Raw genomic sequence first — 27,882 nt, forward strand, 5'->3', positions numbered from 1 at the left:
ACCCTGCTGTTTCCCCTGCCCTGTTACTATGGACAAAAAATGTAAAAATCATGCAAATATCCTTTCAATGCTTAGCCTACCTGTTAAAAAAGCACACAAAGAACTTTCCCTCTGATGCCTAACTTCATGAGTATGTAGAGTCTAACACCAAATATGTCCCCTTATAAATATGTCTGTAACAGGGTTAACACCAGGTTGACACACACACACACACCCCCGCTGAACAGGTCGAAGGTGTTGTGTTGTTGTTCTCGCGAGATTGTGGCGGTCGATGTTTTGTGTGGAATAATGGCCGCTCTTGGAGCGATGCCTGGAACGGGGAACAACATAAAAACCACATCAGGGTGTGACAGCTGACCTACAACCAAACTAAACAAGTTGGGCATTTCCTCCCCTACCCTGCCTCCGAACGGATGGGCAGAGGGGGTATATGCCAAAGGATTCAAGGAACGAGACAGACACAGGTTAAGTGGTCAGTGAGAGAGGGAAACTAGCCAGCCTGATAGCTAACTGTCTAGCATTACGAACGACACCTGCTAGCTAGCAAGCTAATCAGGCAAGCCTACTGCACCTAACGTTACCCGGCTAGCTAACTATATTTGCATTGCTTCGGTAGAGGTGAACATTTAGACATTACGACCAACTCAAGCTGGCCAGCAGACGGGTTAAAAGCCTGACATCTCCGCTAGTATGAGTGGACCTGGACAAGACAGCGAGCCAGAGGCTAAAGTCCTTCATATCAAGCGGCTATACAGGTGAGTGAGGCCGACAGCCACAAGTTAGCCTGTCAAAGCTGACAAGTGAGTAATAGCTAACCAGCTACCACAAGCTACATCTGGACAAAGGAACTAACAGTTTTATCCCGACATAATGGGGTGAAACTTCTTCATTCACTTATCATACGATGACCATCGGAAAGACATGGCAGTAAATCAACAAGCATGTTCAGTAGCTAGCTACTAAGTATGGTTAGCTAGCTAGGCAGCTGGACGAGCTAGCTAGCTAAAGTTACCTAGCATTTACAGAACAATACTCGACATGTTAATGTGATAAAAACCGGTGCACGGAGCTATCAATCACAGATATGGACACCATTAGCAATAAGATATCCTGATGGTACAACTAGAAATGTATCCTCTGTCTTGAAGAGAAGTTAACTACTAGGTGATGCATAGTGACTAGTTGGATACATGTTAAGTGGCTGACTAGAACTACATAAACGAAACCATTTCCTTTTACAATATTCATTAAATAGTACAAGTGTCACATCAATGTGGTAAACGGACACTCAGCATGCACATACAGTCATGACTAATGTAGAGTGTGTGTTTTAAACATTCGAATTGGGATTTTGATCTCCAATTAACTGTCATTCTCCTTGAGTAATTTGGAGACAATCGTAAGGCTACATAGTGTTAACTGTTAGCGCGTTAACCTAAACTAGGGAACACAGTGCAATGGAGATATTTCCTATGTTCACTAGCAATCCCAGACCTTTCACAAGAGACAAAATGAAGTGTCAGGGATTTGTGTATCAAGGATGTCAGGCAGGGAGTGAGATGGGAGGCCGGGAGGACTCCAGGAATTCATTTCCAAATGCCTGTGTTGCGCCAACCTAGTATGAGGGGTTTGCACGTTGTAGTTTTCGAGCATGTACCCTAGTGCAGCTACAGAAAGTCATTACTGGGCATTTGAACAGTTCATGGACATGACCATGCTGATTCTGCTAATTCCAATCCACGCTAAATTAATGCTTGTAGTTGATTTTTTTCCGTCAATGCAAGAATCATTACAATGTGCAAAATTAACCATTCTAATATGTGATTTAAGTCCCTATGGAAATGATATAGGAGACACGGTGAAAAAAAAGTGTTTGCAAATCAGATGGGATGTTTTGCTGACAAAAATGAAAGGCACTTGTGTGACTGGCTTAGGTCACAAATCACGTTGGCAGACTGGAATCAGTTGTCTTTGATTAATAGGCCTACACCATGAAGTAGAATTCATGAAGTAGAGTTGTGCTACACCATGAAGTAGAGTTGTGGCGAGACTGGCAAAATTGACAGACTGTGTTGTGATATAAGAAATAATTTACACTTTAGATGCCTGTGTATGCACCCAACTGAATTATCTGTGCAACATTGTAATTTGTGCAGATTTCACTTAAATGTCTGTAGGCATTTTGTCAGTGGCCAGTCAGGGTGTGTGGAAGTAGTTTTGGTATTATGGTGAAAGAAAATGTAATCTATGTGATCAGGCCTGAAATATAGTAGAAAGGTTTTCCTACTTTTGGCAGTTCAATCTTGACCATAGGATGCTCAGTAAGATTCCAGAACCTCCCTTTCTTACTTCATCAGTCAACACCTCTATTTTGAATCTTTCTTTGAATGTCATTATGCTGCTAACTTAATTAAAACTTACTTCCCTGCCTGATCAGAGCGGTGGTGGAGTCTGTGCACAAGTTAGATGTCATCATCAGCAGTAAATCATCCTACAGAGAGGTCTTCAAGCCAGAGAACATCAGCCTTCGCAACAAGTAAGCCACACTCATTTAGCGTCTTTCATGTGTGAATTAGATCCTGACATACTGAAATTGGCGAAGAAAGAACTTTACCTTGGTTGTCTTGTTTTGACTTGTGTGCTATGACTCCCCCTTCAGATCAAGATGCAATATATCTTATATATCTCATGTCACCTGCTTGTAGATAGTATGTGGATTTCATGACGTAAGGCATAGGGTGGGAGGGCCTGAGGTTCCTTGTAATGTTTCTGAATGTCCTCTGTGAATGTGTTTGAACAGGTTAAGAGAATTGTGTGTGAAGCTCATGTTCCTTCACCCTGTTGACTATGGACGCAAAGCTGAGGAGCTTCTTTGGAGGAAGGTTTATTATGAGGTCATTCAGGTCATCAAGACCAACAAGAAGGTATGCCGTATACTGTCTGTCTTTCTGCAGTTTTAAAGACATTTAGGAGGAATTGAGTTTTTGGCGACTGTTGCCTCTGAGAATTTGGGCAGCCTTTTTTTGGAGTTCAGTTCTACAGTGATAACACCAGCTGTTTTATGCCAATTAACACCGTTTTGACAGTTCATGGATCGTCTCAATGAGATAATGTGTTGTGACTCTTACTGAGACTGAAACACTGTTTATCTCTGGTGCCCTGTTTATCATTTTTAATTACTCTCTCCCAAGTATGTCCACATTTTAGTAATTATGTTCTTTACCACCCATGAACTATCTACTCAAGACGATTGATTTTGCTTTGACTTTAAACAAGCATTACAAAGAAGTATTAATGATGCAGGAAGTGCGTGTTGTTTTCCTCATCCTCTCTGTGGTTGGGTTGCATTGTAGCACATTCACAGTCACAGTGCACTGGAGTGTGCGTACAGGACTCACCTGATTGCCGGGGTGGGCTTCTACCAGCACCTCCTGCTCTACGTCCAGTCCCACTACCAGCTGGAGCTGCAGGACTGCATAGACTGGACCCACGTCACCGACCCGCTCATCGGTAAGAGTGTGTGTGATTGAAGTTTGTACTTTTGTTCTTGAGCCAAGACTGGTTGTGACGTTCATCCTAGTTAATCCGGGAGGCCAATTAAAGTCCATTAAAACTGTTGCAGATGATTTTATTACAGGTTTGTCATTTCTTTTCAGTGCTAGTGGAATGTTCTGCCATATATGGATTTGGTAAGAACTTTTTACTATATTTTTGATCTTTGGTACCTCTGTGCACTGCACCACAGGTCGAAAGAAGCCAGTGTCCGCCTCCCCAAAAGAGATGGAATGGGCTCAGATGGCCTGCCACAGGTGTCTGGTTTACCTGGGAGACCTGGGTAAGTGCCAAAGAGTGCGAATATGCATTTTCAAACCACACTACTAATGACATACCATACTGGTGACTGTACAAGTGGTAATGCATTTCAATAGTTGTTCAGCTGGTAGACCAAGACATTGGCAAACCAGAGGACATGGATTCAGTTGCAAGTTAAGAAACAGTGATTAAATTGACCTTCTGAATGCTGTACATTTCCTTGTGTACAGTCATTTGACAATATATTGATGCATGTTTAATAAAATGAAGCTTGCAGATAGTGTAATGTGGCCTGCACTAAGTGCTTACCTTATACAGCACACACTGCGATCAGCATGAAGAATATCATTTTAAAGAATATCAAAAGAGAGCACCTTACAGCATGTTGGCTTCAGTAGTGATGGAGCTCAGGTGGAGTTCTGTGTTCTTTGCCTAGTTGTGCCCTGTATTGAAGGTCAATAAAGTTGCTCTTTTCTGAATGCTGATGGTTGCTTATGTTGAATTTTGCAGCGCGCTACCAGAATGAACTGGCCGGGGTCGAAGCAGAACAGCTGGCCGAACGTTTTTACCACCAGGCTCTGTCAGTCTCGCCACATGTCGGTGAGTGGGCCTTTAAGATGACCCCATGGGTGATCTGATGATGGACAAGGAAGGCCAGGTCAATGCTTATGGATTGTCCTTGATGACCTTCAGTAGATAAATCATTGTATTGAATTAAACTTTGTGAAATTTACCAGCATGTAGTGTAGAACCATGAAAGTAAACATTAAAGTGAAAATTAATATTGTTTTAAAGACAAGCAAAGTTCTCATGCATGAACTATAGCTATCGTATGGCGTGGGGGAGCATTGAGCTGACTCATCAGTGTTTGTGCTTAAGGTCTGGCCGATGGTGTTAAATTAGCAAATAGATTTTCTTATAATTAGCTTTAGTTAGACTTTGCCCATCATTCAAATTGGTGCCCACAGTATGTTCCAACCTCATATACAGCTCTGGAAAAAATTAAGAGACCATTGCACATTTTTCTGATATCATCCTACGGTTGCTGAGTGACATTCAAATGAGTTGTCGGTCATATTTAAAATTTAGAGACCACTGCAAATTTGAATATAACAGTCAAGTCATTCGAATGTCTCTCAGCAAGCGTAGGATGATGTCAGAAAAATGTGCAGTGGTTTCTTCATTTTTTCCAGAGCTGTATTACAAAGGTGGTTAGTTGTTGTTATAAATATGTGCTTTGGGTTTGAGAGGCCTTGGACAGGTATAGTATATGTACAAGTATATGCACTGATGCGTATTATTTTTAGGTTTCCATTTAATCAGTGGAGATATTTTAAAGGTTTTTCTGTATGAACAAACCCTTTGTCATCATGGTCACTTAGTTTTATTCTGTGTTTCAGGAATGCCTTTTAATCAGCTGGGCACGTTAGCGGGTAGTAAATTCTACAATGTCGAAGCTACATACTACTACCTACGTTGGTGAGTGGACACCTGTACCAAAACTACAAAATCCAAATGTGTTAGTGCCTGGAAAGAACAATTTCTACACTAACCTCATGGTGTCAGTATAAGCTTGCCACACAGAGAAAGCCTGGTGAAAGCATCATGCATAGTACATGTGCAGTTATTTTCTAGATTAATCACAGATTGGTTGGTAGAAGTTGGTAGAAATGGTAGTAGGTTGCAGTCATTTATATAGTAAATGGTGTGTGTTGTTGATTTGCTGTAACAGTCTGAAGTTTTATTCAAGGTGCTATTTCATGGAGTTGGTCACAAGCTTTCTATGTGACAAAGCTTTACTAAACTGCCGTTTTGAAATGGATGTTTTTCTATGAGTAACTTTGGGGGAAACATAAATGAAGCCACATTGGGTAGAATTGAATATAATATCAGGGGTGCGTTCAAATTCAGCAAACATTGGCGAACGCTTGTGGTGAACATGTTTTCTCTGAACAGTTAAATTTGAACGATTTGGTGTTAACATTCCATTGTAACGGTAATTGCATTGTTGCCTTCATCAAACTCATGTCTAGTTCCACTGTATGTTCGCAGAGAACTACCTCCTCAGACTGTTTGCGATTTCTCGCAAACGTCCGCCAAAACACAAGGCTAACGAAAACTGTTTGCAAACATTCACAAATGTTCGCCTGTGTTTGTGAATTTGAACGCACCTCTGATCTATGGGCCATGGTCCCTGTTTTGTAGCATTCAGTCAGAGACGCCGTTCGAGGGAGCGTATGGCAACCTGAAGCGTCTCTTTGTCAAGGCAGCTAAGATGTACCACCAGGTGAAGAAGCAGGAGATGAAGAAGCTGTCGCCTTCAAGGCAGAGGTGAGAACCTTCACCAGCACCTGCAGAAGTGTGTGTGTGTGTGTGTGTGTGTGTGTCCGTGTCCCTAATGGTGCCAGAAAATTATGCCCACATACATTCAGAGTTGTACATTTTTAGAAAAGTCTACCTTTACTCCTTCCTAGGCCTGTACACTTAATCTACCAATCCCATGTTTGTACCATCTGGTGTAAAGATATGAATGAACATTGTGGTGTCCCTCTGCTGTCTGCTCTGCCATTACAGGTCCAAAGACATCAAGAGACTTCTGGTGGGCTTCATGTATCTGCAGAGTTTACTACAACCGAAGAATAGGTAGACTACCCGTTCTCACCGTCAACCTTTTCTTATTATGCATGAATACACAGTATATGTATTCATTTGGGGTGTAAAGATTAACCGATACGTATTGGTAACAGTTTTTAACGTGTAAGATACAGCTACATCGATATGTGAAGCCCCGTATCGGAATAAAACTGAAATGAACCGGTCGTTATATCGATTTACTTGTTACGAATCGGTTCACAATCTTTTCTGCAGCACATAGCAGCGCGCGTTCATCCCACTTCCTGTTTTGAAACTACACGTGGCACAGATTTGTGGGTAATGCAGTTCGTTTTGGGCTACATTCATTGCCCAAAGTTGTCAAAGGACTTCATTACCCATACATCTACTGCAACTTAAGCACGTGACAACTCGCACTCGGTCGTTTGTTTGACAGTTTTTATTACTCTTTTGTTTTTCAAAATCCAGCGCGAAATTAAACACTTACTATAGCATTTTCTAAACGGCAACGATAGTCTGTAGAGTAGCCTTACGTTTGATGAAGGGATTTCCTTAATGTAAAAGAATAATTTGGCCCTTGCTGCTAAAACGATGAGCAAGGCTCATCAATTGTCATTTTATGCAACAGAATGTAGACCGTTTGTATAACTTTGGAACGAGATAGAACTTCTTTTGAATTACGCTTTACCGCTGTGATCCCCGTTTTTGGGGGATTGTGAAGAGTTGTTGTGAGGATGACTGAGGAGCAGAGTTGGGAGATGGCAGATCTGTAAGATGGAGCGTATCTCTTAAGGGCTTAATAAACAAAAAGTAACATTTTAAAATCAATTCTGTGTATTACTGATGGGCAACACACAACTGAGGCATGGTGATCTAATGATGATGTTAGAAAATATTGGTGGACAATTTGCATTAATCAGCTCAATGAACCGAAGCACAATCCCAAGTCGACACTTCAGTGGCTACAGCAGAAATTAGTGAATGGTTTAGAGTGGCCATGGTAATACATGAACTGAATTCCATTAAAATAAAACGAGTTGTGTGTTTTGCCTGATCTCTCATTATTTTCTTAAAAGAATGGTGCACATTCTACAGATTCTGCACAACACTGTAAATAGTATACTGCTGACTATCCTGAGCTGTGCTGTTGTGTCTAGCATCATTGAGACGGAGCTGACTGCCCTGTGCCAGTCGGTGCTGGAGGACTTCAACCTGGTGCTGTTCTATCTGCCCGCGCCCCTGCACTCCTCACTGTCGGCCGGCGAGGAGGAGGAGGAACATGACAGCGGCTGCTCCGTGCTGCCCGACACACTGGTCTTCAAGATGGTGGTCACCTGCTTGATGGTGGTGCACAGCCTTAAGAGGGGAGGTGAGGGAGCGTTGTGCAGCAGGGAGGAGGGAAAATGGTGTCATCCTGTCTCTCTTCCTTGGTTTCTGTCTGGATTTTCTTTCTCTACTTGTCCCATTTCCTGCACCTCTCACCTCCCCTCTCTCTGTTTTCATTTGCATTTTTGCACTCCTGTCACTTTCTCTCTCCGCTCACATCTCAAGCCGCCAAACTGTCTTCCCTTTTATTCCGTCTTCAGTCTTTCTTGCTACCTTTCTCTTGCTATCTCTCTGTGTGTGTCCTCACCTCCATTAGTCCATGTTTTCTTCTCCTTGAGCTCTGAAGAATCAGCAGCACTCCTCTCTGTCTCAGGAATTACGCCAACTTTTTGAGAAATTAGCTTATTTCCCGTTCACCCCAGAGCTAGCAATAACCTATAACTAGCCTATAGTTAAAAGGGAGCTATAGACTAACTGGTGCAACCCACAGTGAATTATGCTAAGCTGTGCTAACAGTGTTAGCAGTGCTAACAGACTGGGTTATTGCACACACAAAGAAGAGAAGGGCATGTATAATTTGATCTAACTCTGGGGTAGATGGCAAATAAGCTAATTTCTCAAAAAGGTTTGATGTGTTCCTTTAAGGATCAGCACTTACATTGTGTCTCTGTGTCTCAGGGTCCAAGCAGTACAGTGTCTCTATGTCTCTATGTGTCTCAGGGTCCAAACAGAGCAGAGTGTCTATGTGTCTCAGGGTCCAAGCAGTACAGAGTGTCTCTATGTGTCTCAGGGTCCAAACAGTACAGAGTGTCTATGTGTCTCAGGGTCCAAGCAGTACAGAGTGTCTCTATGTGTCTCTCTGTGTCTCAGGGTCCAAGCAGTACAGTGCCTCGATAGCTTTCACGCTGGCGTTGTTCTCCCACCTGGTCAACCATGTCAACATCCGCCTGCAGGCAGAGCTGGAGGAGGGCGAGGTGCCGGTACCCGCGCTGCGCTTGGATAACGCCGGTAAGAGCCACCAGCTGGCCCCGTCTTTACCTCTGCCAAGGAGGTTATGTTTTCAGCCTGGTTGTTGGTTGTTGAATTAAGCAAAAACTACTGGCCCTATTTTAATGGTGTAGCATGGGCCAAGAATCAATACATTTAGTTACAGCATTAGTTTCACTTTTTACTTAAGTTGGGATACACACCAGTGTTGCGCGGTTTGGTCACAAGCGTCCAATACTCACGCAATATTTGAATCAACCCGACCGCAACTCGGACCGCAAATATTAATTAAGACAAAATTATACCCGCCCCGCAAGCCGACCCGCTTACTGTAAATCCTCAAATTGTGACCGGGATCTTTTATTTACTTAGCCTGCGCAAAGTACAGGTTTTTATTTGGAGGCTTATATTCGAGGCAGGCCTTTATTTCTTATTAGGTGATCTGGTGTAGAATTTTTCTTAGAAATAAAGTAAAAGGTTACTTATAAAATAACAACTTGCCAGACACGCCTTCATGAACAATAACAAATTAGCGTAGGCTAGATAACAGCAAGTTAAGGCGTTTTAATGGGAGATATACGTTTTGTTTGGAGTGGCTAGGTATCAAAAGCAGAAGATTTACTTTTGGACTGTTTGATTATATTGCTAAATGTTGGGACTGATGACACTGAAATCGGGGGGGTATTTGATGGTTCACTATTAAGTTTCATGTAGTTCAAGGAGTGTTGGGATTTCCACCCGCTTATTGCGCTGTGAACTTGCGCTGTTTAATGGAAATCGTATTGTGTAGCCAAGTAGCCTAAATTGAGTTATTTTTTAATGATGTATGATTTACTTTTTATTAAATTTGTAGGCTGGAATGCCTCACGGCAACAATTGTGTTTAAATGTAGTAAGCCTAGTAACTGCTTCAGCCTCTGGCAAGCTCAGAAGGAGGCAGCAAGCAACTGGTAGCCTATCTTAAGAGCAACGTGTTGGAGACCCATGGTGTACAACGACTTTTCATTGACAACAGTAGCCTATTAAACCAACCAACAATATAAAATATTAAGAAGTGCTCTTTTAGTTCATTGAGTTCAATCGAAACAATGTCTTCTAGTGCTCATGGACTGATAGCCCTACTGATTCTTACCCCGGCTTGTATTTTGGGGCTGGCCTTTATTTGTCCGAATCGACCACGACCCCGACCATTATCCAAGGCCCGGCTATAAATAGAATCCCGGCCATAATTTAAGGATTTACGGTATTTACAAAATGTGTGCTTTTGGTTATAACTGTGTAGTGTTGCTCTGGTTGGTTTTAGATAAGGTGCAGCTGATTGGACCTGAATGCTAAAACAGCTTTAGAAATGTTCAGTCTGCTTTTATGCATACAACTCAGGCAAAAGGCCCTTTGTGACGTGCTTGTACTGCAGCTGCCATTACTGTTTGGAAATGTAGGTGTAAAGGCATTCAACATGGGCGGCCGTGGCCTACTGGTTAGCGCTTCGGACTTGTAACCGGAGGGTTGCCGGTTCGAACCCCGACCAGTAGGCCACGGCTGAAGTGCCCTTGAGCAAGGCACCTAACCCCTCACTGCTCCCCAAGCGCCGCTGTTGGTGCAGGCAGCTCACTGTGCCGGGATTAGTGTGTGCTTCACCTCACTGTGTGTTCACTGTGTGCAGTGTTTCACTAATTCACGGATTGGGATAAATGCAGAGACCAAATTTCCCTCACGGGATCAAAATAGTATATATACTATATGTAACCTGCGTTGTGTTGAACCTGCACGATTCAGCCCTGCACACGCCCGGACTCGAACCCGCGAAACAGCAGCACCTCGGATCGGGAGGCTAGCACGCTAACAATTGAGCCAATAGCCCAGGCTACTACAGCACTCTTGAGGCGTCGGGGAGTGAGGTTTACCAACGTTCCACAAGCACAGCTAAGCTAGCTAGCATCCGTTACATATACTTATACTTATAACATTGCAAATATGGGGTTTTTGAAAGTAAAATGAAAGTAAAACTTGACCACCAGTTCTCCTAATTTATCTGAGCTATCATCCCTATCTCCAGATGACCCTGAGCTGAGAGAGGCGTCCACCACCACTGGTACTGAAGACAGAGCCCTGCGGAATGGCTCGCTGGAGGAAGATGATGATGAGGAAGATGAGGGCAAAGGCAGCAGGGAGGATAGCCAGAAGGCGCCCGGCGCCCAGCGCGATGGACCCCACAGGAACGCGGCCTCCCAGAAGCCAGGGTCCGGCGGCGACAGCAACAGCAAGCTGAAGCAGAAGCGCAAGTTCCCGCGGCTGTCCATGCTGAGGCGCCGCCGCTGCGCCAGCAAGCAGGACGAGAGCGACCTGAGCGAAGGCTTCCAGAGCGACGAGGAGGAGGACGACGAAGAGGATGGCGGGCGCAGCGCCGACAGACCCCTGGGGGTGTCGCTGGGCCCGCCGGTGGACCCTCCCGTCCTCCAGAAAGAGGGACGGAGGAGGAGGAGGCCTCCCCTCACAGGGGCGCCCAGCTGGGAGAGCGGCACAGACGAGGAGGAGGACGAGGAAGAGGAAGAGGAGGAGGAGGAGGAAGGCGGCACAGCCTTCGACGTCGAGACGGACTCGGACATGAACAGCCAGGAGTCGCGCTCCGACCTGGAGGACATAGATGAAGGCAACGGCGTGCATGAGGAGGGCGAAAACGAGGACGAGGACGGAGACGAGGAAGACCTGCAGCAGCAGCAACAACAACAACAACAACAACAACAACAACAACCGCCGCCGCGGGAGGAAGGCTCCGGAAGCCCCGTGGTCACTAACGGGCCGCTGCTCTCCACCGACCCCAGCATCAGCAGCAACCTCCAGGCCATGTCCTCCCAGCTCTTTCAGGCCAAGCGGCACTTCCGCCTGGCGCCCACCTTCAGCAACGTGATGCTGCGGCCGCAGAACACGCCCAGCCCCACGCCGGACTCAGCCCCCTCGCCTCAACCTCCTGTCCTGTCCGAAGAGACGCCCGACAGCGTTGGTCCTGGCACAGCTAATGGCACTAATGATAATGGTACACCTCATTTCCTTTTCCTTTTGTAGGACTCCTCACGAGCATACGCAGCAAAAGTTCTGTGTGCATGGTCAAGTCTCTCTACTCTCTAGACATCTGTTTTAAAGTCTTAAAGTCTAAACCAATAGCTTATTGGTTAATTAGTGAACATTTCACTCAGTCAGTTGTTGAATCATGTGTTATGCGAAGGGTAGAGTGTGGAAAAGACCATACAAGCAGAAAGCTCTGTGGAGCATTGCATGACCCCTTACGTTTTTCCTTTAGCCAGATGTCTGTTGAGAAGTGTGGTATTGTGATGCTGGCATGCAGGCTTCTTATTCACCTTGTGTTGTCTTGTAGAGATGGACTCGGACTCCGAGGGCAGCCAACACAGCAACCAGTCCGTCCACAGTGAGAAGACCCTCTTGGAGAAGCTGACGATTCTGACCAATCAGGGCCTGATTCCTGTGGTGAAGGTCATCGTGGATTGGCTAAGGACGAACACAGACATAATTCTCATGTGTGCTCAGGTACAAACAAATAGTACCAGCTGTTTGCTTCAGACAGCATTGACCTTTCCCTGTCTTCGTTTTGACCTTCCCCAGTGCCTGCAGCTAGCCTGGAGATTCCAGATCCTGGTAATCTAGAAAGATTAAGGGTCTGGCCACGAATAATGTAATAGCCCAACTCCAGGGGCGGCACCAAGCGTGCATTTGAATCTCACTGCACATAATTGGATAACACAATACGACCAAAGTTTACTGACTGATTCCGGGCTTCGACGCAATTGGATAACACTACAACTGTTATCTGTTTAGCTCGCCTCTGGCCCGCCTATGTCAGATACACCGATGTGATTGGCTCCCCGCGATACACAAGTGGCAAAAGTAACGTGCATCATTACTTATTGCCAGAGTGTCTCGCAGAGACAATTCAAATTGTGCTCTTGCGAGAACTCTGGAGTTTCCAGGGTAGCCTGCAGCAGCATACGAACAAGTCGCACAGATGACCTTGCGCCCTTGCCATGAAGTGGCAATCAAACTGAATGATTAAAAATGCTGACCCCAGTGAAACAGTGCTGTATTCATTTGGTTGGAAGAAATGCTCTTAATCAAGCTGATGTGTTATTCCCCCCCGCCCATCACCCAGAGTTCCCAGAGTCTGTGGAACCGACTTTCGGTGCTGCTCAACCTCCTACCTGATGGAGCCAAGATGCTGGAAGCAGGTGAGTCTCAAGTGATTGGTTGATTGGACAGCACTCTCCTACATCCACGGATGAGGTGCCCTTGAGCAAGGCACCCAACTGCCCCCTGGGCGCTGGATCAAGGCTGCCCACTGCTTAATGCTAGTCTGAATTCACTCAAAACAAAGCTGACAATTTGTGTGATTATGTGTGTGTGTGTGCACAGATCTGGGTGTGTGCTCGGAGCTGGCCGCGCTGCTGGGTGATTGTGAGCAGCCGGGGTTGGTCCAGACGCTGCTGCTGCCCGAAGACCTGGCCCTGCGGCACCTGCCCGCCCTCAGCCTGGCACACCGACGCCTGGACTTCAGCGCCAGCCGACCATCTCTCAGCCCCCTGGACGAGGTAACCCGCTGGAGACACACACACACACACCACAACACACAATGCAACACACTCTGCAACAACCTCCCCAACACACACCTTCATCCCTAGCACTATAACAGGATTGCACTAAACTCTACTGCAGTCGGGCTAGCCAACACTCATTGAAGTGAAGTTGAACTGCTCAACCAACATCCCACTATGTCAGACATTACAACATCATCCTCAGCCTGTGCCTCACCAAGGGAAAGCAAGGCAAGTTTTTCCAGTTCATACACATTAGAGGTTTTGTAGCAATCAATCAAAGTACCAATCGACAAACACCATACTCTACATGGGAAGGCAAGAAGTGCATTAGAATACTTGTATGAGATTTAAAACAATGCAGGGCAGAGAGTGTTTTTCTGTTGTCTTGATAAACAAGGACAAGTTTTCAGAAATGGTTGCATTCAACCCCATTGTACAAGACCTCTAATGATGAACCTTCTCATTTCTGTCTGTCATGTCACTCCCCCTGCCCCCCCTCTCTTTTTCTCTGTCGCTCTGTCCTCTCTCTCTCTCTCTGTCTCTGTCTCTGTCTCTGTCTCTGTCTCAATCCACTCTATCCTTCTCTCACTTTCTCTACCTCTTCCTCTCAGTGCATGGTGCGATTGTGCTGCATCCGCAGTTTCGGCCACTTTCTTACCAGTCTCCAAGGCAACGTGCTGCACTTCAACCCGGAGGCAGGCATCTTCACAAGCATCAGCCAATCAGAAGAGGACAACCTGGTCCAGCAGGCCAAGGCCCAGTTCCGCATGGTAAAGCAGCAGGCCTTTTGGAAATGTGCTGTTTGCATGAACACAGAATATTTCACTTTTATGTTTAATGAATCTAGAATATATGAAAATTTCACTTTTTGAAATAAATGATGGAAAACATTTTTTCCATGATATTCAAATGTTTTGAGATGCAGCTGTGGAGTTGTTTGTATGTGTGTAGTCAGCTGTCCAGGATAGGGTGTGTCCATGGAGCAGTATCCTGGTTTCTCTCGGAGTAGTCCAGCTAGCATAAGCGGATTTTTCAATACCGGGATAAAGGCTTATCCGGGGTACCGAAATCGGAATTTGATGTTTGCATGTGCAAACACAAAACCGGGATACTTCAAAATCCCGATCATAAACGGGATACTTCAAAATCCCGATCATAACCGGGATACTGAAGTGTATGCAAAGTACAGTCAGTGTTTTATGTGTTTTCAACTTTTGTTATCAATTACACATGGTGAAGAATGTAGGCTATTGGGGATAAATATAACCACAGCATTTACATTCAGAACATTCAGTCTCCTCTAATAGGAAAGTATTAGAGTTAGACATTCATCGTTTTTTATTCATATTTTGCCTGTAAGTATTGAGCGCTGGACAGGCTCTCTAAGCGCACTTGGCTGATTGCTCTGTCACATGAATGTAATTATATAATATTACAGCATCGTAATCCGTGTATTATGGTGTGTGTGTGTGTGTGTGTGTGTATGTATATATATATATAAGAGGGTGAAGGTCGATCGATAGGGGGGTTTACAGTGAGATCAATATGTGTGTAAGCTCCTACAGTAAGTCAGTGCCCTGATCGGCGCTCATGATGTGACCAGGCCTGAGTGGGCATAATCCTCATTATGCCGTTGGTCCAGTGGCAGACCTTGTGCTGCGGTTGCATTTCAACTCCATGAGGGAACGTGCTGGGCTGTAGTCGTGATGGACTTGTCTGTTCTGAAGAAGTTGTGTTCAAGTTGGGCTCATGAAACACTAGTATGAAGCACATTCTGAATGTATTTCTGATTTATTTGTTTTTACATTTTTTTTAAACGCACCCTTAAGAGTTTTTTTTTTTTTTACGTTTATCTTAACATGTTTCCAAAATCATTTTGATGGCACATAACCTCATAACATGATGAATGGCAGACGAATGGCTACCATTGTCTGAGCGGCCCTCTTTAGGCGATTACCGATCAACTAGCAACTTTCTGTGTTCGGGTAGGAACACTCCCCCCCACTCTCAAATTGAAATGGAAAAGAGCTACAGGAATTCGGAGATCTCTTTCTACAGACTGCTGTCTGTGCATTCCCTCTATATTGTATCAGAGTTATGTTCATATGTTTTAGCAAATATTTATGTAGTTTATTGTGCTTCTCAACTGTAGGGGAACCCTGAGAGCAAATCTTTAGTGCTGCTTTAAATGTAAATGTACATTTTTACAATGTCAATGTACACATGCCCGCATGCTACCTCAGGGAAGGTGTTTCATAACGAAAGTGTGTGTGTTTCTGTCTGCAGGCTGAGGAGGAGGCTCGTCGGAATCGCCTGATGAGAGACATGGCTCAGCTCCGCTTACAGGTGCTCTCTCTGGCCTTTATTGTTTTTTTCTCTTCTCCTTTTTGATTCCCCTTCCATTATATCCTCCACCATCTCTCTCTCTCTCTCTCTCTCTCTCTCTCTCTCTCTCTCTCTCTCTCTCTCTCTCTCTCTCTCTCTCTCTCTCTCTCTCTCGTTGCGCATGTGCGGAGTGAGTGCTGGAGTGTGGCGTGAGTGCTTGAGCGTGAGTGGAATCTCTTTGAAACTGTCTTTCTAACTTTTGTGTGTCTTATTTCCGTGTTTTCCTGTTTTTTGTATTTAGCGCTAACTCTACAGTCGCTGTAGTTTTTTGTAGTTTGCGTTTTTTGTAGTTTGCTCTCCCGCCGAGTCTGCGGCTCCAGTTTGGAGCGGGACTGCTGCGGGAACAGTTCGATCATTTAACGAGACCGCATGGTGTGAGAATTGTTTGTTCCGCAAGTGTTGAAGAATGTAGTTTGGCGGTGGGTCACGTTGTTGGCCATGAACATGTTAAATCGGCCTCTCGCATGAACAATGCGATTGTGATTTTTCTTGGTACAGTTGCAAAAGCAAGGGAGGTAGTTGCGACAGGTGTAGAAATAAATAACACGCTGACGCCTGTACTCCCTCTCAGTTGCCCATCTAAGAAAGTGATCATTTCTAATGTTCCACCTTTCATTAAAGATGAACTGATTGAACGGGAGTTACAGCGGTTCGGCCGGCTGGTTTCATCTATAAGGAAGATTTCCCTGGGTTGTAAATCGCCCCTTTTGAAACATGTGGTGTCTTTTAGAAGGCAGGTGTATATGGTGCTAAATGACGGTGAGGCAGAGCTTAATCTGGTGCTTAAATTTAAAATTGGTGCTTTTGAGTATGTGGTTTTTGCTACATCGGACTCAGCCCTGAAGTGTTTTCACTGTGGAGGTGTGGGTCATGTTGTTCGAGACTGCCCAAGACATAAGAGTGACAGTGCAGGTCAGCCAGCGACTGGCTTGGCTGAACCGAGTGAGGGTTCCCCTTCAACTCGTCCCCAATCCGCAAGTGGCTTGGTTGATCCAGTTGTGAATGATTCTTCCTTGGGCTTCGCCGGGCCCGGCTGACGGTCTGTCATCGGAGCGGTGGGGTGGACGACGTTAGGGTGGATAGTGGCCCGTCTGGGGCAGAGCTAGTTGAATTTGGTCCTGTGGCCACACATGATTCTGTGGCCGTAGATGGCACCTCTCCGGTGGCTGATTTAATTGATGCCAGCGTGACAGTGAATGACCTGATAAATAAGGAGCTTGCCGCGTTAAGCGGGAGTAATACGGTGCATAGGCCTTTAGAGGACATTTGTTTTGATGATGGCGTTGGAGCTTCGGGCTCACAGGCGTCTGTGCAAGATGTTGAAATGGTCCCATTTAAAATCCCGGTAAAGGGAAAGAGTGAGCAGGAGGAGGGGAACGCTAGTAAGGCAAAGAAGGAAGAGGTGCGCCCGACTGATGACAGCGACAATGAGTCGGTTTTCTCTGACATGTCGGACTGCTCGTTGGGAGACCTCGCCGCATCTGGTGAGGGGCTACCAATGCAGCATAAAGCAGAAGACATAAGCCGCTTGCGGTCAATTTATTAATGATGTTTCCCGTCTGATAAGAGAGCGTGCCTTCACTAATAAGGAGACTGCGCGCCTCCGAAAGTTCCTGACAAAGCTTAGGAGACAGGTACGGGAGTCGTCTTCCCCGCCCCCGGTGACATCAGTATGATGAATACGTTTGGAGTCTGCACCCTGAATTTAAACGGTGCACGGGACAAAGCGAAGAGGTTAACTTTCTTTGACTTCATCACCCTGAAACGGGCGGATGTTATGTTAGTGCAAGAAACTCATAGTGACAATGTTAACGAGGTGGAATGGAGGAGGGAATGGGATGGCCAAATTGTTTTTAGTCATAAATCCTCTGTAAGCGGAGGTGTGGCGATTTTATTCTCAAAATTGTCCATACCTCTTTCTTGCCACGTAGAGGAAGTAGTTCCAGGCCGACTTTTGACAGTCAGGGCCGTTTTTGATGACTGTGTAATGTTTTTGTAAATGTGTATGCACCAACTAATGGGGCAGAGAGGGGGCTTTTTTTTTAGTAAACTTGATGAGTTGTTCAGTGACCTGGATCCGACAGTCTTGTTTTTATGGGTGGTGATTTTAATTGCACTGTTGATGATCGATTGGATAGGAATCACTTGAACTCATAATCCCTCACAGCTGGCAGTACAACAGTTGATTAATACCCATGATCTGCAGGACACATGGAGAACTTTGCATCAGAACACCAGACAGTACACATGGACTCATAGTAGAGAGAATTATATTTCCTTAGCTCGCTTGGATAGAATTTACATTTTCAGGCAGCATCTCAATAGTTTAGTATCATGTCATATTTTGCCAACGGTTTTTCTGATCATTGTGCTGTAGTTTGCAGTGTGAGAATTAAGGCTTTAGGCCTGGGAGTGCATATTGGTGTTTTAATACATTTCAAGGAGACTTTTATGTTTTTTGGGGGGATTTTTAGCCTACAAAAAGGCTCTTTTTCCTCCTTGCGGGAATGGTGGGACCATGGCAAGGTTCAGATTAAGCTTTTCTGCCAACAGTATACCTTAAGCTGCTACTAAGGATATCATTCTCTCACTTCCAAGATTTAGAACATGATATCTTGAACTTGCAGAAGTCTGGGATGTCCATGGAGCAGTTTCAGCTCTTGGAGGAGAAGAAGGGCAGACTTACTGGACTGCCCAAAGTGGCTGGGTGTCAGGGCACATGGGGGGTCTCCTTTGATATGCATGGGGAGGATCTCCCCCGCCCCCTTTCAGAGCTGCTACCCCTAAGGGATGGATGCCCTGTGTCCTGCATATGTTCCCAGGTTTTTCTTTAATTTGGAACAAAAAAATGGTCAGTGTGATTTTCCTGGTCTCACAGCCTTGCTTTTTAAAAGAGAGCCCAGGGCAACCCGCAAATTGTTGACAGGGCAGGATGCATTTTCCAGAATGTTCAGGCCGCAACTCCGGCAAATTGCTGACAGGCAGGATGCAATTTCCAGTAGCAGGCGTGTAGCCTCTTTTGGGTCTGTGGTCTGAGAGGTATGTGAAGCGATTTTTTTGATAAGCTTAATGGGGTCCTGAGTTGCCAGGAGAAAAGTCTTTGGAGGACTGGAACAAGGGTAATGTTCTTTGTGACGATAGGGATGTTTTTCCAACAGTTTTACTTTCACCTGCTTTGCTAGAATGTGGTCATGCTAGTCCGGCTGCTAGTTTCTGGGGACCAGGACAGTATTGTTTTGTGTTCAGCTAGTGGGAAAGTTCTGTACAAGAATCTGGTGAAGGTGTTGCACAAAACCACTCTCAGGGTAGGATGGACAATGTTTGAGGGATAGGTTGGGCATTGATGATGAAATGAAACCTGTGTGGAGAGTGATTTACAAGTCCCCACTGACCAAAAGAACTGGGGATCTTCAGTGGAGGATCTTGCATGGTGCTATTGCTGTTAATGCTTTGTTATCTGTGATAAATCCTGCACTGAGTGACATGTGTCCTTTTTGTTCTGACAGGGAGACTATTTATCACTGTTTTATGGATTGCAATGGGCTTTCCCCTTTATTTTGTGTGTTGAGCCTTTTGTTTTTTTCTATGGGAACAAGGTTCACAAAGCAAGGTTTTATACTTGTTTTTTTTATAATCAGAGACAGAAGTCAAAGTGTGAACTCATCAATTTCATTAATGGCCAGGCGAAGCTGGCTATTTATCTAAGCAGGAAAAACAAGGTGCAGCAGAAAGCTGGAGATGATGTTGTTGCAGTTTTCAAGAATTTAGTCAAGTCGAGAGTCACTATTGACTTTTATTTTTATAGATTAACAAGGCAATTGATGTTTTCAAGGACAAATGGTGTTGTGTTGGTGCGCTGTGCTATGTAACAAATGATGAGCTTTCTTTTGCCCCTTTTTTGACGTGAGTGACTCATGACCTGTTATTGTTTTTGTTTTTTTTGTAGACTGATCTGTTAGTGGTGCTTATGGTTGTTGTACAATAAAGCTTGTTAAAATTCAACTCTCTCTCTCTCTGGATTTATGGCTGCAGTTGGAGGTGTCACAGCTAGAGGGCAGCCTTCAGCAGCCCAAGGCCCAGTCGTCCATGTCTCCGTACCTGGTGCCCGACTCGTCGTCTCTGTGTCAGCACCTCCCCCTGCTCAGGCAGCTGGCCAGCAGTGGCTGCTTCATCATCATCATCCCCCGCACAGGTACGCGCTGCCCAAGCACTGCTCCATTACGGCACAACTCATGATCATGTGGCTCAATACTGAGATCCCAAGCATTGCTCCATTATGGCACAACTCATGATCATGTGGCTCAATACTGAGATCCCAAGCACATGATCATGATCATGTTGGTCAATACTGAGATCCCAAGCACTGCTCCATTATGGCACAACTAGGGTTGCAAAATTCCGGGAATTTTCAAAGTTGGAAACTTTCCATGGGAATTAACAGGAATATATGGGAATTAACAGGAATAAAGGGGAATTAATGGGAATAAACTGGGAATTTTTAATATGGCAAATTAGAGAATAGGATTCCCGCTAGCATGCTAGCCAGCTTTGTATGCTAAGCTAAGCAACATTACGAACAGACAAATCATATTGCTTATTACGAAACAAAATGTTAATGTTTGTATATGAAACAGTTTGTATGAATTACCCAAAATTCCCAGTTAATTCCCGTAAATTCCCATTAATTCACATAATTTCCTTTAATTCCATGATGGTTTCCAATTTGGAATATTTCCAAAATTCCCCAGCTTAACTTCCCATGGTAAGTTTCCGGAAATTTACCAGAAATGTTCTGCCCCTTTGCAACCCTAGGCACAACTCATGATCATGATCATGATCATGTGGCTCAATACTGAGATCCCAAGCACTGCTCCATAATGGCACAACTCATGATCATGTGGCTCAATACTGAGATCCCAAGCACTGCTCCATAATGGCACAACTCATGATCATGTGGCTCAATACTGAGATCCCAAGCACTGCTCCATAATGGCACAACTCATGATCATGTGGCTCAATACTGAGATCCCAAGCAGATTATCATGATCATGTTGGTCAATACTGAGATCCCAAGCAGATTATCATGATCATGTTGGTCAATACTGAGATCCCAAGCACTGCTTTGTTCAAGTCCCGCAACTCTAGCCATCATAATGCGAGAAACTCCCGCATACACGTTTACAGCCTGTCTGATGACCTTAATGCTTAATCTAATCATGAAGTGGCGTGAATGCGGTGCTATTGACCGGACGGATCAACTACCGAGTTGAATTGAACATAGCCTCATGAAGACGCAGACGCACACACACACACACACACACACACACACACACACACCGAGAGAGAACCACTTTGCGCTTATGCAAATGGACTACGCAACCATGGCAAACATCTGCAGAGAGCTCATTGGTAACTATCCTGCTAGCTCAGATCACGTCTGCCAGTAATGCTCACTAAAATCATTAGTGAACATTGCAAAACACTTGATCCCAGAAAGATGTCTTCAACTTGTTAGTTTTTTGAACATTTATTTTATCTAATGACATAGAAGACATAATGAATTGCATCCACATATCCTTACACTCTATGAGCAACTTTTATTCACTAGCCTAAAACCGTCAGGATGAAGGCTAATTACTCTTACGTATTGACAGGCACTCAATTACACCTACACATCACCAATGTGCACTCAATTAGACCTACACACCACATTAAAGATATGCCTAAGTGTAATAGTTTAAAAATCAATATGAAGCATTCAAATTACTAAATATGTTTAGCTACTAGTAATTACTAATAAAATACTATACATTATTAACTAAATACACTCTATATGAATTTAAAATGATATGAAATAGAAACATATCACATAAACCATCATTTTCAGTGTTTGTTGAGAGAGTAAAACAGAATCTAGGATGGCCACTGTTGTGAATGATCCCACTACTATATTCAATATTACTGATGACGTCAAGGTGGTGGGGGCCGCCCAATCAAGTACATTTTTAAGAAAGTATCGAAGAAGTATTGAAATCGCAATTTTTGACTTGGTATCAGAATCAAACCCCCAATTGTGTAAATCCCCCCTATAAGAATAACCTAAGGGGGAATTCCCCCCCATTTTGAAAAATGAATTTTAAGCCCTGCTGCTCCATTACGGCACAACTCATAATCATGATTATGTTGCTCAATACTGAGATCACGATTAATTAACACGACCACTCAAATGATTTTTGGAAACGCTATCCATTTTATAAAGTTTTAGAAAAATGACGGTAAATTAAATAGAATTTTTTATATAATTCAAATGAAAAACATTTACAAAATACATGTAAAAAAGATGTATTCATGGGTTTTATCAGGTCCCTTGCCACAGGGTTATAAACCAGCACGTAGTGAACACGTTTATAACGCTGCACCCAGTCTTACCTTAACATGCCTCACCAATCGGTTACCTTAACATGCAGTTAGTCCCCTGCACATAGTCTGTCACCTGAACGTGCCCTCTCTGCCACCGCTCCATTCATATCTCAAGGGGTCCATTTCGTTATCAAGTACAAGATTGGACCTCACTAGAATAGAGTACCGAAGCCGTGATGTAGCGTTGTCAAGGCAGCAATTTCACTGGATCTAAACAAATCAATCTAACCATAGTGGTGACTATAGCGGTGGCTTTCTTAATCAATTTAAATAATTTTACAACAACATTAGTATAATTAATTTTACAAAACAGTATAATTAATTTTACAAGACATTAGTATAATTTTGTTACACTGTAGGAATCACATACTGCAACATATAGTCTTACCAACACTATGAAATATGTGACTACAGAGGTTTTTCTTAGCATGTTAGCAGTTTACTCCGTAAAAGACACCTGCATATAACTTCACAGCATGCAAATCTCTTAAATTCATGGACGTGTCCGTGCAAAAAAACGTCACTCTTAACCGCAGTCAGCATTTGATAAGATGTGAAATATTCACTGGGATTTTGTTTCTTACTATACACCTGACAGGGAATCTGTGTTATGTGGCTAAGCTGCTGCCTAGCATGTAAGCTGTGGCCTACATTTAAAAAGGATTTATGAGCTAGAAACGATGCCACATGTCTAAATGCAATGCTGTCGATGCCACTTTGAAAGTTTGTTTAGATCCAGTGACTGCAGTCATGTAAACGAAATGTCGCATTTCGGTACTCTATTGCTTTAGCTGATCATTTGAGCATTCTAGCCAGTGGAATGCAGATGGATTTAAATGTCTGTGCCAATGTGTCAATATTAAACTCTTTCAAACTTACTTCAGTCGCCTCAAACACTAGCCTCTTGGGCTTGCATTTATTCATTATTTGCATTTATTATTATAAGTATTGTGTTGTGTGGAAATATTTTGTATGCACTTAACAATGAAGTTGTGTTATTTTCTACTCAAGGGTTCTGCCTGACATTTGGTTTTGAGCACATTTCACAATTTTCTGGCTGGCACATCTTGAAGTGCATGATGTTTTTCATTTGTGTTTGCAGTGATTGACGGGTTGGACATGTTGAAGAAGGAGAATGCTGGTGCGAGGGATGGAATCCGTTTCTTGGAATCGGAGTTTCGCAAGGGAAATAGGTGTGGCACAATTCTCACTGCTCTGATCTCTGTTTTACTGAGGAGAGGGATGCCTTGGAGGCCTTTCTCTCATGACTGAAATACTGTAGCATACGAAGAGTTCAGATGCAAACCCTTCTTATTCTGTCTGACCACTTTTCTTTTAAATGAGCATTTTTTAACAGGCTCCTATAGGTTTTGCCTACAAATCGATATTTCAGACCAGGAAGAGAGTGGTATTTAGCGGGTTTTGAAACAAAATTATTTGATTAACGTTTTCTTTGTGTGGAAAGCATTAACTCACCATCGTTATCTCATTTTTGACAGAGGTAGCGTTTAGATGGTTTTGCATCAGACCTAGTCATGTGCATGTCTAGTTTTGTAATGTAAACTTGAATGAATGCAACGTGAGGGTGGCTCAGTATTGTGTTCTTTTGAGGACTTTTCAGGGCTGCCACAAAACCACAGGATATTCAATCTAGTAGTAGCCAAATTTGTTGTCCTTTTTATTCATTTTCTCACACAAGTTACTGTAAGAAAGCAAACTTTCTTCAATAGGTCCTAAAGTTTTCCGCCTTATCTTTCTCCAGATTGTGCACTTTTCCACTGAGCATACCTACACACTTTGCATGAAAACCCCAAATATCTGAGACCGATATATTCAGTCTTTGATAACTAGAGCAAATTTGTCCAACCCCAGGTTGATGGTTTGTTATAGAATGCCTTTCTGGTCTCTTTCACTGGGGCAGTCGTGCTAAATTGTTGCATCCGTATTGTTTAACCAAGAGTAAAACGTTACTGTCTTAACTTAACTAAGTCTTTCAGTGTCTCTTCATTGAGTCAAGACCTGAATTGAAACACTAGCACATCATTTGATGTGATAGTCCTTGTAATTTATTTTTGTTTTATGTCTGTTACAACATTTCATTCCTTCATTCCTCCCCGGTATTCCCTCTTGCACACCCCATCCCATAGGTACATCCGCTGTCAGAAGGAGGCAGGAAAGGGCTTCGACCGAGACAAGCTCAAGCGGCAGGACCCTGAGGCCTGGTGAGACTCTTTCACCCACAATGCTTTGCTTTGTAATTTACTTCCTTTTAAACCGAATCTATGGTTGTTGTGTTCATGTAGTCCTCTGATACACGTCATTTTTGGGCGTGTTGTCTCATCCTTTAAGCCTCAACAGGGGCTTGGTGTTGCATAGTATTTAGATTTGCAAACAACTTTGGCAGGGTATGCAAATTTGGGACAGGACGACAATGCTTGTAATATGTCTCCATAACATGAGGAGAGGTCAGTCAAGCTGTGGAAACGTTGGCCAAGTTGTTTAGAAGCCAGATTTTCTGTCTCCCTTATTTTTAATTTTTTTGTTATGAATTTGACTGACTCAGAATATAAAGAGCCTGGCTATGATATTACATTACAAACTCCTGATGGATACTCACTGCCAGCTGAAAGTATTGGCATTAAGTGCTAGTATTAACAATTAGTATTAACAAAAATCTCACAGCAGCAAGCCTCACATGGAAGATACCTAGGTTGCCGAGGCTGGCTATAAGTTGGTCAGTGAGCTGTGAGTGTTGTCTGACTGAAGTGTTGACTTTGACTTGTCATACTTGAATCCAAGGCAGCTGTATAAGATGGTGGACAGCTGCCGTCAGCTGACTGGGTGTCAGAGCAATGGAGACGAGGACACTGTTGGCATGGTGACCATTCTTACCGGTCACTCCATTCCCGAGATGTCTGCTCGCTCTGCACCCATGAAGGTGAGAGATCTCTCACACACACACACACACACACACACACACACACACAGGAAGACAAACACTAACACAAACATACAGCTATTTTGACATTCAGTGGCAGGTCTGCATAGTCAGTCAGGGGAACAGGAGGTGGCATAAGTAAGATGGTACATTCAGAGAACAGACATGTGTATCTCTGTAGGGCTGTGCACACTTTTAACAACATTTTGTGTCTAGTCAGTGATGAGTAATGGCAGTTTCCAAATTACCTCTGCTTCCATTGTATAGTCGTTTCGCGGTTGACTATTAAAGTGTTTCAGTTCGGGGGGCCCTGTGCCATATGCAGCTGTAGCGTGTGTACCGCTTTCGGGTCCAGATGCCCTCAGGGACCCAGATTTGACTCTGACCTGCGGTCATTTCCCACCTGCTCCGTCTCCCCCACTCGCTTCCTGTCACTTTTCATCGTCATGTCTGAATAAAGACAAAAAGCCCCAAAAAATATTAATAAAATTAATATTATAATATAACTGGTCCAATATAATAAAAATTGGACCAGTTCTCTTTTAACATTTCCTTAAAGTATGTTTGCATAATCCTTTATCAATCAGCTGTTTACCACAGGGCTTGTTCTTGGGTGGGTATGGGGGTGGTGGGTGGGTATGGGGGTGGTGGGTGGGAAAGGGGAGGGAGGGTTTTTTGTGCCTTTGTACATGATGTAAATGATCTATGCATTATTACAAAATAAAAACAATTGGTCACAAAAAACAATTCCTTAAAGTAATGCGTCTTATAGCAGACCCCTCCAATATCTTCAGCATCACCAGTGAAATTCAAAAGAAAAATCACCAGTACACCACGGATGGGTTGCGCAACCTTCCCTCCTCACTCAGTACATTCTGACATAAGGCCTTCTTGTCTGTCATTGCTGTTCAATGCTGTGACCAGCTGCTCAATGCGGTTGTGTATATTACGGTTCCCTTTAAGTAGGTTTGAGTTAAATACTGTGGTCCTGTGCATGTTAGCGACTGCACTAAGGTCTGGATAGATGTGTGTTAAAGGGGGACTATGCAGTTTTTTTAGCTTAATTTACCTTAACAGCTTCGGAGTCATTGAAATGGTTATATGACCTTTTCTGGGTTGAATGGCGGCCGTCTTATTTCGCCCTAGCATCTGTGGTGGAAAAAAAACAGTCTCGCAACTTTGGTCTGTCAGGCTTGCCGGCCTTGCGGTCTTGTAATGTAACGAATTGCTTTACGGCACTACACAAATACATGCCAGTCACCGGCTAAAACAATGTAGCAATGGAGTTACTCAGACCAGAGCTGAAAACCGAGTAAATCATTGTCGGAGGAACAGGGAAAGAGGAAACGGCAGACTGACTGAACAGTGAAGAAATTGGCAAAACTGCATAGGATCCCTTTAAGTTTGGTAATGAACTGTATGTGAATACTAATTCCATTTTCTTTCGTGTGTGTGTGTGTGTTGTTGCCTGGCGACAGGCTGCCATGGCAGCCGTGTCGGCAGCGGGCATGGAGCTGAAAAACGTGGTGGAGTTCTACCGCCAGTGGAAAGAGATGGGCTGAGGAAAGTTCCAGCGCGGCTACTTCGGCTGATTCACACATCCACTCCCTCTCTCTCTTTCTCTCTCTCTCTTTCTCTCTTTCTCTCTCTCGCTCTTTCTCTTCTCTCTCTCGCTCTCTCTGTCCTCATCCACTCTGTCTGTATCTGCTTCTCCGAGACAACAAGCAAACATGAAGTCCAACCCGTTGAAAGAGAGAGCATAAACGACAGCAGGTCTGAGACTGCTGCAGCGTGTGTGTGTATGGCAGAGCACAGGAATAGGGAGAACCGGAGAAGGGATTTTAGAAATAAAATAACACAAAAAGATGATCTATGTAGAGCAAACGAAAACAGACGCAGATCCCTCATCCGTCTCTCACTCCATGTGGAGTAAGATGAGGGTTTGGGGGAAGGGTGCCTAGGTTTGAGTGCCCCTGGTTCACTTGTTGTTCAAAACCCAACCAGGTCTTGCTCGTGGAGGTGGGGGCAAATATCCTACTGAGAGAGAGAGACACGCACACATACACATTCATATACACAACCCGAGGAGAAGACGTGATTACCAATATAAATAAATATATAGAGAGCGCAATGCTTATTTGGTTTTGTTTGTTTGTTTTCTTCTTCCTTATCTGAGTTTAGGAAGTTTTAGGGGGCGGGGGTTGTGACTTTAGTGTCCCCTCTAGGTGGTAGGGCAGTGGTGAAGGTGTGACTACAACCACAGTCCACCACTGCCCACCACTCTTCCCACAGGAAAGCTCTGGAACCTGTTCTCATGCTGGGCTTGTGCGCCAGACTAGGGCTCCTTTTAGCACCTGTAGAACTCATCCCAGAGGTCAAGGTGAAAGGATTTGCACGTCTGTCGGAATTGGATTCTTTTTTTTTTTTTTTTTCCTTTGTGGCTTTTTCTTTTTTGTTTTGTTTTGCTGTGTACTTTTTGTGACCAGTGACCTAATGTATTCAGTTATGTATGTATAGAGAGAAAAAGGGTAATGTAAGGAAAAAAAAACAAGAAAAGAAAACAAAAAAAACAAAGATGGTTGGTTTTATGCGATTTTATTTTTGTATGTTGTACTGTTTTCTGTGTCTTGTCTTTCTGTTTTTTGGACCTTTTGTAAACTGTGCCGAACACAGTAAAGGGGAAGGGTTAGCGGGAGGTTGTTCGGGTGGCTGACTCGATCATGTCTCCTTAAACGGTCTTGTGATCTGTCTGTTTCATGCTCTCACAAGAGAGGTCCTAGCTCTGTACGATGGCCGC

The 27,882-nt window shown here is 44.0% G+C and overlaps 1 protein-coding gene across 1 annotated transcript; it reads left to right on the forward strand.

The window, feature by feature from the left end:
- Nucleotides 1–243: 243 nt before the first annotated feature.
- smg5 (SMG5 nonsense mediated mRNA decay factor) lies at nucleotides 244–27,623 on the forward strand. Its single transcript, XM_048261058.1, has 22 exons — nucleotides 244–755; nucleotides 2,438–2,536; nucleotides 2,801–2,924; nucleotides 3,354–3,510; nucleotides 3,746–3,835; nucleotides 4,324–4,413; nucleotides 5,214–5,292; nucleotides 6,019–6,144; nucleotides 6,388–6,456; nucleotides 7,584–7,795; nucleotides 8,623–8,760; nucleotides 10,795–11,772; nucleotides 12,112–12,281; nucleotides 12,901–12,976; nucleotides 13,161–13,336; nucleotides 13,954–14,112; nucleotides 15,629–15,688; nucleotides 19,760–19,919; nucleotides 23,250–23,340; nucleotides 24,295–24,369; nucleotides 24,947–25,085; nucleotides 26,564–27,623. Exons 1-22 carry the CDS (start codon nucleotides 691–693, stop codon nucleotides 26,645–26,647), a joined length of 3,417 nt encoding a protein of 1,138 aa, XP_048117015.1. The 5' UTR covers nucleotides 244–690; the 3' UTR covers nucleotides 26,648–27,623.
- Nucleotides 27,624–27,882: the final 259 nt, after the last annotated feature.

The sequence above is a fragment of the Alosa alosa genome, chromosome 13, assembly GCF_017589495.1.
Source record: "Alosa alosa isolate M-15738 ecotype Scorff River chromosome 13, AALO_Geno_1.1, whole genome shotgun sequence".
Taxonomy (NCBI): Eukaryota; Metazoa; Chordata; class Actinopteri; order Clupeiformes; family Clupeidae; genus Alosa; species Alosa alosa.